Here is a 16,559-nt window from a genome sequence, read left to right as displayed (position 1 = left end):
AATAAGGCAGGAAAGTAAAACTCTTAAAGGCTTCTCTTTTCAGTTGTTTGAATTGGGTCCGGATGGAGGCGATCATGAGACAGATGGTGACCTTCTTGCTGAAACAGATGTCTTGGCATATGATTGTGCTGCAAGGTAAAATGAAGGAAGAGCTGTCCTTAAGCAGGATGGACAGATAATGCACATAAAGTTCATTTTGTTGTGAAACACTTGACGATAACGTTAGATTTCTATCTGTGTCTTTTTCTCAGGGAAAAGTATGCAATGATGTTTGATGAACCAGTTCTTTTGCAAGCTGGTTGGTGGTATGTAGCCTGGGCGCGAGTATCTGGCCCTAGCAGTGATTGTGGGTCCCATGGACAAGCATCTATTACTACGGATGATGGGTAAATATTTTCTTTCTTGGATGTTTTGTTTTGAGGTTCAGAAGAAGCCATGTAACTGGTGTTTGAATAACGTTTCTTCTTCAGTGTCGTCTTCCAGTTTAAGAGTTCAAAGAAATCGAATAATGGTACAGATGTTAATGCTGGCCAGATTCCCCAGTTGCTGTACAGGTAATGCTTTTTTAAAAAATTGGTCCCTTTTGAAACAGTGATAGATGTCATTTGGAGGGGGGACAGTTTAATACAGCGTTCACTGAAACATCTTATTACGATAGTCAGTATTGCAGTTTTGTATCCTTTTCTGTACGATGAAGTGGTTATTCAGCCTTTCTTTTATTTCATTTTTATTTCACCCTTCCTACAAAGAGTTTGGAGTGACATGTATAGGATTATCCCAATTTTTCCACTCTTACAACTTTTTCTTTAGTTTAACCCGAGCAATGGCAACTATCCCAAATGTACCTAGTGAGCATTATCGCTATATAAGATTTATATCTGGTTCTCCCTGGATGAGATGAACCTATTAAACTGGGTTGCCTGGTTAGTTGTTACAGGGTCTTCTTGGTGGCAGCCCCCAATTTGTGACATGCCCTCCTTAATGAGGCGAGTCAGTCTCTGTCACTAGTAACTTTTAGGAGAAATTTAAAAACATGCCTGTTTACCTAGGCATTTGATGGCTGAAATTTCTGTCCCTAGAAGTCCTGGAATTAATAGTAGGAGAGGGGGGATTGCTTTTTAGGAGTTCTAAACTTTAATAGAAGTTTTGTTTTATTATTAATATTGATATGTTTTCTGCTCTGGGCTCCTTTGGAGGACTAATAATAGTAGATGTCACACAGGACTGTACTGGATTTCTTCTAGTTGCCCAAGCCACCTGCAGCTGCATCCCCTTACTTTAAACAAAATACTATTCTAGCAGGTTCCCTTGATCCTGGGAGCAGCTTGAGGGAACACACAGCCTGCAGTTAGAAGGACATAAATCTCTCTTTATGCCAAAAGACCTTGCAGCTGGCTGATTTAATCTACAGTAGGGCTTTGACCCTCCAAAAAGAGAAAGAATAGAGTGTGCAGTTATCAAGAGCTTAGATCCTAAGAACTGCTAGGATCCACTCATAGAACAGGGCTTTCCAACTTTCTCATTTTCTCTTGTCTTGTAGCCTAGCAGAAAACTTGTGTGAAATAGGAAAGTGAAGTATTTTACTGAATGGACAGAATATATATCTTCAGGATCAAGACTGCTTGATATTCTTTGAAAGACCACATTTAGTGTATTCTCCAGTTTTACCATATGAATTGACAGCGTGTGCAAATGTTTATAAATTCTACTTCTATACTCTAGTATCTAGAGTAAAGAAGTGTGGGGTTATACTCCCCCCCCTTTTTTTGCTTTCAGGCTGCCAACGAGCGATGGCAGTGCCTCAAAAGGAAAACAGCAAACAAGTGAGCCTGTGCACATTTTAAAGCGCTCTTTTGCAAGAACTGTCTCAGTGGTAAGTATCTGTCAAGTGTGTTGCATGCAAGGGTCATCCTAGTTTGTTCATCTAAAATTGGTTAATAGAACGTAGGCTAAAGCATATTTTAAATTAACGCTGCTTGCAACATGCCATGCTTGCACAAAACTGTTGTGTCCAATGCAATGCTTAATGTCATCCTGAATTAGTGAGGTTATTTATCCATCAGGATCCTTCATCATATGTTGTCTGAGTCAGACTCTCTGGTATCCTGTTAGATGCTTCATTTGTTCCCACTAATTGAGCATTCTAATGGGTGGGTGGGTGGATTTTGAATTTTTTCTACCTTGTTCAGGGACCTCTCCTTCCAGCAATCGTTATTTCTACTGGTGTGTAGAGATTCTCATGCATCCTCAGCAGTTTGCTGAGGACACTGGCATTAGACAAGGAATCGGGCTGGAAATCTCTTTTATCTGAAGGTGGTTGGGGTTTCTTTTTGGGGTTGGTCACCTTGCTTCTTCCACAACTTGTCTTGAAACAGGAGTGTTTTGAATCGCTATTGAGCATTCTTCATTGGAGCTGGACAACCTTAGTGTTGGGAGTAGAGGAGCTTCGAGGATTGAAAGGGTTCCAGTATACAGCTACCCTTTTGGATTTAGAAAGGCTGCGATTCGTTGGCACTTGTTGCTTGAGGCTGCTGCGTGTCTATACGTGTGAGATATACCCTGTGTCAGGTAATATACTAAGTTCAAATATCTTAAGTGCATGAAACCCAAGTTTTCAAGGGACCATTTAGAGCAAAATAAACTCACCACAAGATAAAGCAAATTTAAAACCTAGCTACTGGTCTGAGGAAATGGAAACCCATTTTCAGTAGATGTTATTTGGAGACTTAATATTCCCTATGCTTTTTTCTTCTTCGGTGAACTGAAGTCATAGAATTGTAGCACCATCAAATTGTAGAGTTGCAAGGGATTCTGGGGTATCTAGTCCAATTCCTTGAAATGCAAGAATCTCAACTAGATCATACATAACCATCATCCAATCTCTGCTTAAAAACATCCCAAGGAAGGAGAGTCAAATTATCTGATTGGATTATTGTTTGCCATTTTGTTAGTAACTGTCTTTCTTTTTCCAGCTACTACGAAAGCTGTTGTTGAAGAAACTAGCAAGCTGGCAGACTGCATTGGGAAGACTAGAACCTTACTAAGAAAAATTTTATCTGAAGGGGTAGATCACTGTATGATCAAGTTGGACAACGACCCCCAAGGATACCTCACTCAGCCACTGAATCTTCTAGAAGCTGTTCTTCAGGAGTGCCATAACACCTTCACAGCCTGCTTTCACTCATTCTACCCGACACCAGCTCTACAATGGGCATGCCTTTGTGACTTGCTAAATTGTTTAGATCAGGTACTGAAAAGTCTTTGTACATATTTTTTTAAAACAGTTCAAAAGCAATATTGTGAAACATTGACATTAACCTTTCAAACAGACACAGCAGCCTTGACCAAAAGATGAAACATTTTGGTAGCTCATTCTTTCCCCAGCGTATGACATTTAGTGACTCTCTAAGTATGCAGCTATCATGACTAATGCCTCTGGTTTTCAGTTAGGTACCATCCTTTAATTCCAATTGCAAATTGCCCTATAACATTTTACTTTACTGCTTTCCTATCCATAAAGGCTAAAACTGTAAAGTATACATTTTATACATTATACAAAGGAAGGTGATTGCAGGAACATTCTAAACATTCCTGCTCCTAGTTCTCTCTTCATTGCTCCCATCTTGGTCTACAACTCACCACCACATCCTGCTGTGCTTTTCCATCTGCTTGCCAGCTTCCTCTTCTGATCTACTTCATTATGCTGCTTTCCCCCTACTCAGCCTGAAAAACTCATTGCCAGGAAGGTTGAGTACTAGCTCCCGAAATTCTTCTCTTTGTCAGAGATATTCCTCTGACAGGGATCAGCAAACCTTTTCAGCGGGGGGCTGGTCCACTGTCCCTCAGACCTTGTGAAAAATAAAATAAAATAAAATGAACAAATTCCTATGCCCCACGAATAACCCAGAGATGCATTTTAATTAAAAGGACAAGTTCTACTCATGTAAAAACACGCTGATTCTCGGACTGTCTGCGGGCCGGATTTAGAAGGCGATTGAGCCGGATCCAGCCCCTGGGCCTTAGTTTGCCTACCCATGCTCTGTGGCATAAAGGTTGTTCACATGTGCGACCTTCACCCTTTTACACTTTTCAGGGGCAGCAGGTGGGGAGTTATTTCAATAATAATAATAATAATAATAATAATAATAATAATATTTTATTTATATCCCGCCCTCCCCAGCCGAAGCTGGGCTCAGGGCGGCTAACAACAATCAAAATAGTCCAACATTCTAAAAACATTCATTATAAAATTAATTAAAATCAAATTAAGATCAAATTAATGGCAACCATCAAGCAAAATTCTGTGCAGATTGCCAGAGGAGGGGGTCAGGCTGCGCCCTGACCAAAGGCCTGGTGGAACAGCTCTGTCTTGCAGGCCCTGCGGAAAGATGTCAGGTCCCACAGGGCCCTAGTCTCTTGTGACAGAATGTTCCACCAGGTTGGAGCCACGGCCGAGAAAGCCCTGGCTCTAGTTGAGGCCAGCCTAACCTCTCTGTGGCCTGGGATCTTTAGGATGTTTTTATTTGCAGACCGTAAATTCAACACAACCTTCTGTTCTTTTTAAAAACTAGGAATTGACTACTAGCACTTCTGATCCCTTCCTTCTGCCATGCATCCAACCCTTGTTTTGTGTTTTAACCATCTGCGTACTGTACTCTGAAGGCTATATAAATATTTTATTATAGTACATATTATAAAATTAGTGGCCAACAGTAATGGCAGAATAGAAGTAGTTACACAGGCTCTTTTTGCAGCGTTCAGCTATGTCATTTTTACAAGCATTTTTTAATTTCATTTTAAGGATATCCAGGAAGCAAACTTCAAGACATCAAGCAGTAGGCTTCTCGCAGCTGTGATGTCAGCCCTGTGCCACACGTCTGTGAAACTGACCTCCATCTTTCCTATTGCTTACGATGGAGAAGTCTTACTGCATTCTATGGTGAAACAAGTTAGCACTGAAAATGACTCTGCGCTGGCCCATCGCTTCCCTCTGCTGGTAGCACACATGGAAAAACTTAGTCAGGCGAGTATCAGCTACAAAAGCACACAGCGTATGTCATAATAATCTGATAGGAGACATTCCGTTCTGATGTGCCAATTTGTTCTACAGAGTGAAGAAAATATCTCAGGGATGACAAGCTTTCGGGAAGTACTTGAAAAGATGCTGGTGATTGTCGTGTTGCCAGTAAGAAATAGCCTTAGGCGTGAAAACGAACTTTTCTCTGCACACCTGGTTTCTAACACCTGTGGATTACTTGCCAGTATTGTGAGTGAACTCACAGCTTCTGCACTGGGATCGGAGGTAATGTGGTTAATTCATAATCCCCCTGTATCTGGATTGGTAGGTGCATGCTAAGATAGCATTTCCATATCTAGATATTTTTCTTTCACAAGTGAATCATATTTCATTCCAGAAATCATGCAACCAATTTGAAGCCTGTAGTGGATTTTGTTAGATGTTGGGCTGTCCATATAAAACTAGGTGTTCCTAGTTCCTTTAGCCATTTTCTTTTCTAGGGATAGTTAAACAGTTCACTGATAAATGGATTATTTTATTAAGGAACAGTGCTTGATAGGACAGTTTCATTCATGTAAGTTGATTTAGAAGCAAGGATCTAATTTAAAATAGCCTTAAATTGGATTTTTCTCTGCTAATTGCTGTCCTGCTTCTTTCCAGGTTGATGGACTTAATTCTCTTCATTCTGTCAAGTCAAGCCCAAATCGATTCACAAAAACAAGCCAAGGAAGAAGCTGGAATACAGGGAATGGATCCCCTGATGCAATTTGCTTCTCTGTGGACAAACCTGGGGTTATTGTTGTAGGATTCTCTGTCTATGGAGGAGGAGGAATCCATGAATATGAACTGGAAGTACTAGTTGATGATGTATGTACTTCACAATTGTTCATGAAAACCCCCTGCAATTCAACTACATTGTTGCCTTTACTGCTAGAATAGTAATAATAAAAATCCACATAAAACTGTTGCAAACATTGGACGACTTCTGGGCCTCACCCAAAACAGTGCAGCCCAGTTTAAATATAATATCCCCCTCTCTTGTATGATATATGTCAGACTTGTTGTGGTAGTAGAGAATAGGAGGCTGGAGAATCCCTAGGAAGCAAGCACCTTAGTTCTTGTCAAGCACATGGCTTGGAAGCTCACAGTTGCTTTTTAGGGGTGCTGAGGAATGCGGTTTAAATGCTGAAGGGCAGGCAATTGTGAGGGGAAGTAACATTAAAAAATTATCTTGAAAGACAAAAGATGGAATGGGGCGATAGGCAGAAACTGTTCCCTACTCCGAGGAGCTTGCAAATTTAACACAGGAGAAACAGCAGACGAATGGGGAGGGAAGTGGAGGCAGGTGTAAACAGGGAAGCAATATGTGGTTGGTTCACTTACGTGTACTTACACTAGGTTTATAGTAGGACATGGTAACTAGGGATCGAGCCCAAAGGCTGTACCTAAAAGGTGGGTTTTGAGCAGGCATAAGAAAGAAAAAGGGACGCGGGTGGCGCTGTGGGTTAAACCACAGAGCCTAGGACTTGCCGATCAGAAGGTCAGCGGTTCGAATCCCCGCGACGGGGTGAGCTCCCATTGCTCGGTCCCTGCTCCTGCCAACCTAGCAGTTCAAAAGCACATCAAAGTGCAAGTAGATAAATAGGTACCGCTCCAGCGGGAAGGTAAACAGCGTTTCCATGTGCTGCTCTGGTTGGCCAGAAGCGGCTTAGTCATGCTGGCCACCTGACCCGCAAGCTGTATGCCGGCTCCCTTGGCCAGTAAAGCGAGATGAGCGCCGCAACCCCAGAGTCGGTCACGACTGGACCTAATGGTCAGGGGTCCCTTTACCTTTAAGAAAGCGAATCACACAAGTTTTCTAGGAGGCAGTTCCAAATATATGGGGCAGCCAGGGGACTTTTGGGTGGTGGAACTACAGATAACAGGCAGAGGAATATCCAGATTAATTTTTTTACATAACCTTTAAATACTTACCTTTACTTCTTTTTATTTATAGAGTGATCATACAGGAGATTCAACTCATTCTCACAGATGGACATCTCTAGAATTAGTTAAAGGGACGTATACTACAGATGACTCCCCGAGTGATATTGCTGAAATTAAACTTGACAAAGTTGTTCCTCTGAAGGTACTGTAAATCAAACGATTTTTTCCCCTGCAACTGAAAAATAGATCTGCATTATGCACATGTATTTTATTTCAATTCAACAATTTATTTGCTGATTAACATTTTAGGGAGCAATCTTATAAGAAGCTGGTTTAAAGATTTCTGTAAATTAAACCGGCATAAAGTATTCCAGATCCAAACTCCATTCAGGAGTGGGGCTACTGTGGACTGAGCGTACACCCAAACATTTTTCAGAATTTAAAAAATCCGCCCGGATGATGATTTCACCTTTGGAATCTCGGCCATGTCCAGGAAATTCTGGACGTACGGCAACCCTAAGTTGGTGTAGCTCTACTGCCATGGAAACATTTTGCCTCGGCCAGGAATCCACTGGTTCCAAACATGCTTTTCCCAGAGGACGTTGCTATTGGAGAAGTTTCATCTTCCCTTAAAAATTTCAGGACAGCTCATGTAAAACGATCAAGCAAAATGTTGCTGCTTAGTCTAATATTGCCTGCTTTCCTGGCTTTTAATTGAAGGAGAATGTGAAATATGCAGTTCGTCTGAGGAACTACGGGAGTCGGACAGCTAATGGGGATGGAGGGATGACCACTGTTCAGTGTCCAGATGGTGTCACGTTCACTTTCAGTACGTGTAGTTTGAGCAGCAATGGTACAAATCAAACACGGGGACAGATCCCACAGATTCTCTATTACAGGTATGAACTATGTAATTGCATTGTGTGAATTTTGTTTAGTTTTGAATTTGTGTGGGTTTTGAGCATGTGAAAATCAGTTGGAGGCATTGTATTCCACCTTATTTCACTTAGAAATGTTGTTTTGGTATAGTGCTTGCTTTACTGTTTTCGAAAATGAACTATCTGAAATAGCCCTTCATGAAGAGGTATTTTATATATTTATTTGCACACAAACACACAGAGATAAAGAGAGAGAAGAATATATCATATACAGTGGTGCCCCGCAAGACGAATGCCTCGCAAGACGAAAAACCCGCAAGACGAAAGGGTTTTTCGGTTTTTGCGACGCTTCGCTAGACGATTTTCCCTATGGGCTTGCATCGCAAGACGAAAGCCCATAGGGAAATCTCGGGGACCTTTTTTTAAATGCTGGCGGTGGGGAGCAAAGCCTTTTCCCCCCCTCCGGATTTCAGAAGAGGTCCAGGAAGGCCGGCGGGGGCGAAAGGCTTTGCTCCCCACTGCCAGCATTTTAAAAGCGGTCCGGGATAGCAGGGAAGCGCTTCCCGCTATCCCGGACGGCTTTTGAAGCCTGCCTAACCGGGGGCTTTTAAATCGCCCCGGGACTGTCCGGGGCGATTTAAAAGCCCCCGGAAGGCTTTTGAAGCCTCCCCCGCCGCCCGGCTTCGGGGCATCGTCCCGATGCCGGGCGGCGGGGCAGGAACGCCTCTCCCAGCCGCCCGGCTTCGGGGCATCGTTCCGATGCCGGGCGGCGGGGCGGGAACGCCTCCCCCCGCCGCCGGGCATCGGAACGATGTCCCGAAGCCCGGCGGCGGGGCAGGAAAGCCTCCCCCGCCGCCCGGCATCGGAACGATGTCCCGAAGCCGGGCGGCCGGGCGGGAAAGCCTCCCCCCGCCGCCCGGCTTCGGGGCATCGTCCCGATGCCGGGCCGTGGGGCAGGAACGCCTCCCCCAGCCGCCCGGCTTCGGGGCATCGTTCCGATGCCGGGCGGTGGGGCAGGAACGCCTCCCCCAGCTGCCCGGCTTCGGGGCATCGTCCTGATGCCGGGCGGTGGGGCAGGAACACCTCCCCCCGCCGCCCGGCATCGGAACGATGTCCCGAAGCCGGGCGGCCGGGCGGGAAAGCCTCCCCCCGCCGCCCGGCTTCGGGGCATCGTCCCGATGCCGGGCGGTGGGGTAGGAACGCCTCCCCCCGCCGCCCGGCATCGGAATGATGTCCCGAAGCCGGGCGGCCGGGCGGGAAAGCCTCCCCCCCGCCGCCCGGCTTCGGGGCATCGTCCCGATGCCGGGCGGTGGGGCAGGAACGCCTCCCCCAGCCGCCCGGCTTCGGGGCATCGTCCCGATGCCGGGCGGTGGGGCAGGAACGCCTCCCCCAGCCGCCCGGCTTCGGGGCATCGTCCCGATGCCGGGCGGTGGGGCAGGAACGCCTCCCCCCGCCGCCCGGCATCGGAACGATGTCCCGAAGCCGGGCGGTCGGGTGGGAAAGCCTCCCCCCGCCGCCCGGCTTCGGGGCATCGTCCCGATGCCGGGCGGTGGGGCAGGAACGCCTCCCCCAGCCGCCGGGCTTCGGGGCATCGTCCCGATGCCGGGCGGTGGGGCAGGAACGCCTCCCCCAGCCGCCCGGCTTCGGGGCATTGTCCCGAAGCCGGGCGGTGGGGCAGGAACGCCTCCCCCCGCCGCCCGGCATCAGAACGATGTCCCGAAGCCGGGCGGCCGGGCGGGAAAGCCTCCCCCCGCCGCCTGGCATCGGAACGATGTCCCGAAGCCGAGCGGCGGGGGGAGAAAGCCTTTGTCCCCCCTGCCTGCCTTCCCAGGGGCTTTTAAATCGCCCCGGACAGCGGAGAAGTCCTCCGCTATCCCGGGCGATTTTAAAATGCCGCCTGCCAGAAGAGGTCGGGGGAAGGCGGTTTCCATAGGAACGCATTAATTGATTTTCAATGCATTCCTATGGAAAACCGTGCATCGCAAGACGAAAAACTCGCAAGACGAAGAGACTTGCGGAACGAATTAATTTCGTCTTGCGAGGCACCACTGTATAGGACAGGCTGAAGGATGCTTTTAAATATCTATATGTCTGGTGACATTGTTGGAAAAGCGTTGTATTTTTCTGTATTAGCTCATCTTACTTGATACTCCCTGAGAGTTGCTCATGTTTTATTGGTTTCATTTTCTAGAAGCGAGTATGATGGTGATCTACAGTCACAACTCTTAAGTAAAGCCAATGAAGAAGATAAAAATTGTAGCAGAGCACTTTCTGTCGTGAGTGCTGTGGTACGAGCTGCTAAAGACCTTTTACACAGGGCTCTTGCTGTAGACGGTAAGAATACGTTGCAAAAAGGCCTGAATTAGATAGTCTATCCGAAAAACTAAAGAACAAACCAAGGAAATAATTCATTTCAAAATGGGAAATATTTAAAACATATTTGAAAATTAATAATACTGACTTAAAATCTGTAGCGGCTTTTGAATAATTCCAGCGATATCATTCACTAGTTATACGATTTAACATATTTTGATTTAACTTGAGATGACAGTAATAACATGTATTGGCAGTTAAGAATGGTTTTGAATTATGGAGTTGATGGGAAGTCGGGTTTAAAAAGAAGAGACCATTACAGTTTTAAGGATTATGAAATTTATTTTAATTGTGTATGGTGAGACTGATGGTATTTTCACTATGGTTACTTTGTCCCTTTTTGTTGTGTGTTGAGCACAAAAAAAGGAAAAAAAAAAGAGGCCTGGATTCTCCTTATTCTCCTTATTCAAGATTGGCTTGGGATAGTGAGGTTCTGTCGTGTGAATGTTTGCTCATGACATGTTCACTTATTAAATTTTTGCCCATAATAAATACAATAAATGGTGCAACAGTTTGCATTAAAAAGAAAGGTAATATCCAAATTTGAATCCAGGGATGACTAGCCCATGGTGCATCGGACCCCTGAAGGATTCTCCTCCCAACCCCAAAATTTGTCATTTTTAAATTTAAAAAACATCACTTCTATGGGTCACCTGCTGGGTGGTTGTTTTGCCAAAGGCAAGGTGGTTCTTTTAAAATAAGATTCAGAAGCGATACAAAATACACAATTGAGTGAGAAGATTAAATAAAGCAATATCAGTATTGCAGCATTGGATAAAATAATGTAAAATGTAAACATTGTGGTTTAAATACATACAACATGGTCCATCCAAAGAACAAGTGTATATAAGAGTCATTAATTTCAGTGTGAGAGATTTGAGCACATTCTTAATTCTCCCACTGAAATGGATAGAACACTAGATGTTTAGCTTGATCATGCCTTTAATGCATAATTTAATTGTTCTGCTTTAAGTAGTGGAATATGATTGGTATCTTCATATCTCAGTATCTCAGGGTTTTTATTGTTCTTGTTGTTTTAGCGGATGACATTCCAGAACTGCTCAGCTCTTCCAGTCTCTTTTATATGCTCCTTCCTCTTATCATTGCCTATATCGGACCTGTGGCTGCAGCTATTCCCAAGGTAAGTGGCTAACAGTCTCCGTAGCATTCAAGATGGAGTTGTGCTTCACATGGACCCATTTTTGCCCAGAGGTTACCTTTCAATTCCATTAACAAGCGATAATCCTCCTAACCATTTGCCCATCTCCTCGCCACCTGCCTGAATGAACATGGCACTCTCTGCAAAAGTATGTCTGTCTCGCATCAACTCTTTTATATAGACTCACTTTTTGTGTCCTTCATCTTGCTTCACTGGGCAAGCAAATGTCTAGCACCATGTTGGATGGTGCATCATATTTCTGTATATGTCTCATTATATCTTCCACCTCTGACAAAGATCACAATTCATTTCACAAGGTCTGTAGTTTACTTTGGTGGCGCTGTAACGAAATATCTCTCATCATGTGGCTTGTCACACTGCGGCCTGCATTAAGCCTAACACCTGAATGAAGCACTGCAAAATTGATCTCTGCACCTTGTCTAAGGCAGCTTTTGGGAAGCAACTGGTCCAGCATGTTCTCCTGTCAATAGAGAGTCTAAACCTGCCCTGTACTTGGTTAGCTTGAGAACATCCTGCCTGAGGACTTGGTACACTTAAGGGAAAAGGGACCTCTGAATGATATTTTTACTTGAGCGTATTTATCTCTTCAAGGCCCCAACCTGGTCTGGCTGCCTTATACAACATTAAGGTATTTTTTTATTGGCTCATTAGTTATCTGTGCACTGTCAGAGACCACTTGGTATTATGTATGCTGTTTGCATTGTTCTGGATACCTTGTTTCAGTGTGAGACTCCGTAGCTTGGTCATTAATGTACTGAGGCTTCACAAGGCATGGACAAGTTCTTTGAAGTGATAGTGTCCCTGCCTCCAAGCACTAGGGGGCGTCTTAATGCTCAGGTAAAAATACCTTTCAGGTAATACCAGTGACCCTTTTTACACCAAAGATCAGAACTAGGTCGAGATAATGTAACATTATTTACACGAACACTGTAAAGCAAACCGAGATGCATTTTCAGTTTTGCAAACACGTGGTCATGTTTATCATGTGACAGGTTGCTGTAGAGGTTTTTGGCCTAGTTCAGCAGCTGCTTCCATCTGTAGCTGTTTTGAACCAGAAGTATGCTCCTCCTGCCTTCAACCCCAACCAGTCGACCGACAGCACTACAGGAAACCAACCTGAACAAGGGCTTTCCGCTTGTACTACCTCTAACCACTACGCTGTCATTGAATGCGAACACCCCTACAAGCCAGCATGTGTCACCCATTACAAGGTAGGTTCTTCATTGGAGTCTGCATCACTCTTCTTATGAGTTTAGTACGATGTTGGATTATATTGCAAAGCGGGTTGTTTTGTTTCATTTTCTACTCCATGTCAGATGTTGTGTAAATGGCAAAGAATGGAACACATGATATTTAATGTTGTTGTTGTTATTTTATTTCTACCCCGCCCATCTGGCTGGGTTTCCCCAGCCACTGTGGGTGGCATCCAGCAAAAGATTAAAAATACATTAAACATCAGTTGTTAAAAACTTCCCTAGTGATCCTGGGCCCTAAGGAAGTTAGATTAGCTTCAACCAGAGCCAGGGCCTTTTCAACTCTGGCTTAATTTTGTTTTTAAGTTGTATTCATTCAACTTATTTTTATTATTGCTTGTTAGCCGCCTTGAGCCCGGTCTTGGCTGGGGAGGGCGGGGTATAAATAAAAATTATTATTATTATTATTATTATTATTATTATTATTATTATTATTACTATTACTATTAAACAGGGCTGCCTTCAGATGTCTTTTAAATGTCATATAGTTTTTTATTTCCTTGACATCTGATGGGAGGGCATTCCACAGGACGGGTGCCACTTGTAGCAATGTTTGCAAGGTTTCATTTTAGTTCTGTTTGCTTAAATAAACTTCAACATCATTGTGAATGTAACCTAATTGTGAACAGCCATCATCATCAACAACAACATCAAGCCAGTTAAGGAGAAAATATTTTTATTTCCCAACTTTTTCTCAGGTGACATTTCCAGAATGTGTCAGGTGGATGACAATAGAATTTGACGCTCAGTGCGGAACTGCTCAATCAGAGGATGTTCTTCGCTTGCTCATTCCTGCCCGAATCATCCAGTTTTCAGGTTTTGGACCAAAGCAGGCTTCTGTTCATGAAAATCTCAATTCATGGATAGAACTGAAGAAATTTTCAGGCTCATCTGGGTGGCCTACAATGGTCTTGGTGCTTCCAGGTAATTACATTGAGAATATATATATATAATATAATGGATGGCTAAAATGGACTTAAACTGTAGTATTAAAAAATTCTCTCAACTAGATGAAATATTTGAAGCATGTGAAGTTATAATCTGTTAAATGGTGTTATGTAATGGTGGGATTTTTATATCATAAGACATTGATTTGCATAGTGAATAAATATTTCAAATACAGTGGTACCTCTAGTTACGAACTTACTTCGTTCTGGAGGTCCGTTCTTAATCTGAAGCTGTTCTTAACTAGAGGCGTGCATTCGCTAATGGGGCCTCTTGCTGTCTGTGCGCCGCCAGCACATGATTTCCATTCTCATCCTGGGGCAAAGTTCTCAACTCGAGGTAACTCTTCCAAGTTAGCGGAGTTTGTAACCTGAAGCGTTTGTAACTCGAGGTACCACTGTACGAATCTTTGGAAGCAGCAAGGCCACCTTAGTGCACCGATATGTCATTTCTGCCTACCAGGATCAGCTGATGACTAAGTGGTTGAGTGGATATGAAATCATGTTGATTAACTAAGAAGAAAACTGAGTGTTGTACTTTGATTATTATCTTCTACTTTTAATCAAGAACCACATCTCCTGGGTGCTGTACCAGAATAGTAGAGGTTAATTATTAGGGCATGTAACAAAGAGCAGTGGTAAACAACATGAATACAGTTACTTGTGAATCAAGATAAAGAAGTACAGTGGTGCCTCGCAAGACGAAAAGAATCCGTTCCGCGAGTCTCTTCGTCTTGCGGTTTTTTCGTCTTGCGAAGCAAGCCCATTAGCGGCTTAGCGGATCAGCTGATAAACGGCTTAGCGGATCAGCTGATAAGCGGCTTAGCGGATCAGCTGATAAGCGGCTTAGCGGATCAGCTGATAAGCGGCTTAGCGAATTAGCGGATCAGCTGTTAAGCGGCTTAGCGGATCAGCTGATAAGCGGCCTAGCGGCTTGGGAAAAAGGGGGGGGGAAAGCCCGCAGGAACTCGCAAGACATTTTTGTCTTGCGAAGCAAGTCCATAGGAAATTTGTTTTGCGAAGCACCTCCAAAACAGAAAACCCTTTCGTCTAGCGGGTTTTCCGTTTTGCGAGGCATTCGTCTTGCGGGGCACCACTGTACACAGCTTGGATTTCAAATTACAGGCAGATCTTGCATTTGATTGTAGGTGATTTGTTGCCCACGTTTGTTGCTTTGCTAAATCTAGTATTTCCCCTTAGGTAATGAGGCGCTCTTCTCACTGGAAACTGCATCAGACTATGTGAAAGATGAAAAGGCTTCTTTCTATGGTTTCAAGTGTTTTGCAATTGGTTATGAATTTAGCCCGGGACTTGATGAGGTGAGGATACATTTAGGTATTGCAGCCTTTAAAATTATCACAATTTTCTACATGCATATTCATTGTATTGCTTTAGTTCATTTTTAACCTGAAATATTTGTTAGATGTATGCATGTGAGACTACTTTGATTGTTGGCTTTTGTAGTGTGTTCTCCAGGGTATAGAAATGTGAACCAAGTTTCATCATCAAAAGGTTCTGGGGGCTTAGTTATTAGTGTAAATATCTGGACTTTATAATCCATGAAGTGTTGCATTCATTTTATAGGCCAGTGTTATAGAAAAACCATCCATTAATCTAGCCATGTTTCCCTTGCACATTGCTGAAATGCATGGGTTCTGGGTTACTGAAAATGACCTGCTGGTTGCAGAATGCATGCCTCACCAAGCACTCATTTATAAGTGGATATATTAAGTTTGTCTTCAGGAGGAGAATATGGGGAATTTGCCGAGTTCCTAAAACCATTTTGTCTTCTTTATTTTAAGGGTATCATTCAGCTTGAAAAAGAGCTGGCCAATTTAGGAGGAGCATGTGCAGCTGCGTTGATGAAAAAAGATCTGGCACTCCCCATTGGTATGTCTCTCTGATAGGGATAGTTTTGTTGGATTCGGCACAAAACTAGCAACACTTGCTTTGTGTGGAGGGAGGGCAGACAAGGATGTGCTGACAAAAATAACCGACGTGATCCAGGACTTGTGCATACTAAACAAGATATTTTATGTTGTTGAAAAGCAGCTTTCGATGCCATATCACAAACTGCTTTTGAGATTCCCCCAAGCTTCAATACTGATTTGCCATGTGATGTGCAGGGCTGCTACTTTGATGGAGGGAGCGCCAACAGGCCCGCTTGCCGCAAGGAACAGATTGCCAGGCAGTTTTCTGGATTGTGGCCAATCTGCCTAATCTGCCAGTCATTTCAAGATTGTTTAAAGCATTGTGTGTGTGTTTTTAATGATAACTCATAAGTTGAAATCTTTTTATGAAGATATTTTTATTCTGGTTGTTGTTTTTTTAATATAAAGTGGTACATATCCCCCCTTTTTTTGTCTTAGTAGGACTGAGAAAAATGACTGGCTTTTAGTTTTTTAGTAGGCCCTATCTGTGTAGGACAGGACACAGGTGGCGCTGTGGGTTAAAGCCTCAGCGCCTAGGACTTGCTGATCGAAAGGTCGGCGGTTCGAATCCCTGCTGCGGGGTGCGCTCCCGCTGCTCAGTCCCAGTGCCTGCCAACCTAGCAGTTCGAAAGCACCTCCGGGTGCAAGTAGATAAATAGGGACCGCTTACTAGCGGGAAGGTAAACGGCGTTTCCGTGTGCGGCTCTGGCTCGCCAGAGCAGCGATGTCACACTGGCCATGTGACCTGGAAGTGTCTCCGGACAGCGCTGGCCCCTGGCCTCTTAAGTGAGATGGGCGCACAACCCCAGAGTCTGTCAAGACTGGCCCGTACGGGCAGGGGTACCTTTACCTTTACCTTTACCTGTGTAGTAGATAGGCATCAAGAGAATGGTCCTTTTCTGTGGTGACTCCCCAGTTGTGGCATGCTCTCCCCAGAGAGGCTCTCCTGGCACCATCATTACATGTCTTTAGGCACCAGGCAAAAAAAATTCCTCTTTACCCCGCTCTATGGCTATTAAATAACCCATGGCCTGTGAAAGTGTGGAGGAGAGGACTA

The 16,559-nt window shown here is 44.2% G+C and overlaps 1 protein-coding gene across 13 annotated transcripts in view; it reads left to right on the top strand.

The window, feature by feature from the left end:
* The window catches only part of MYCBP2 (MYC binding protein 2), a 139,336-nt gene that overhangs the window by 56,871 nt on the left and 65,906 nt on the right, over positions 1-16,559 (top strand). For all 13 annotated transcript variants that reach the window (XM_081907260.1, XM_081907261.1, XM_081907259.1 and 10 more), the window contains 17 exons: positions 44-135; positions 252-386; positions 471-554; positions 1,777-1,873; positions 2,376-2,568; positions 2,973-3,247; positions 4,802-5,023; positions 5,111-5,302; positions 5,678-5,884; positions 7,014-7,145; positions 7,664-7,842; positions 10,013-10,155; positions 11,235-11,335; positions 12,367-12,585; positions 13,326-13,551; positions 14,772-14,890; positions 15,374-15,461. In XM_081907260.1, coding sequence (XP_081763386.1) covers positions 44-135; positions 252-386; positions 471-554; positions 1,777-1,873; positions 2,376-2,568; positions 2,973-3,247; positions 4,802-5,023; positions 5,111-5,302; positions 5,678-5,884; positions 7,014-7,145; positions 7,664-7,842; positions 10,013-10,155; positions 11,235-11,335; positions 12,367-12,585; positions 13,326-13,551; positions 14,772-14,890; positions 15,374-15,461 — 2,704 coding nt within the window. The remainder of the gene's footprint in view (positions 1-43; positions 136-251; positions 387-470; positions 555-1,776; positions 1,874-2,375; positions 2,569-2,972; positions 3,248-4,801; positions 5,024-5,110; positions 5,303-5,677; positions 5,885-7,013; positions 7,146-7,663; positions 7,843-10,012; positions 10,156-11,234; positions 11,336-12,366; positions 12,586-13,325; positions 13,552-14,771; positions 14,891-15,373; positions 15,462-16,559) is intronic.

The sequence above is a fragment of the Podarcis melisellensis genome (assembly GCF_964234715.1).
Source record: "Podarcis melisellensis genome assembly, chromosome: 4".
Lineage (NCBI taxonomy): Eukaryota > Metazoa > Chordata > Lepidosauria > Squamata > Lacertidae > Podarcis > Podarcis melisellensis.
Note: the sequence above shows the minus strand (reverse complement) of the source record. Positions and strands in the feature narration are given on the sequence as shown.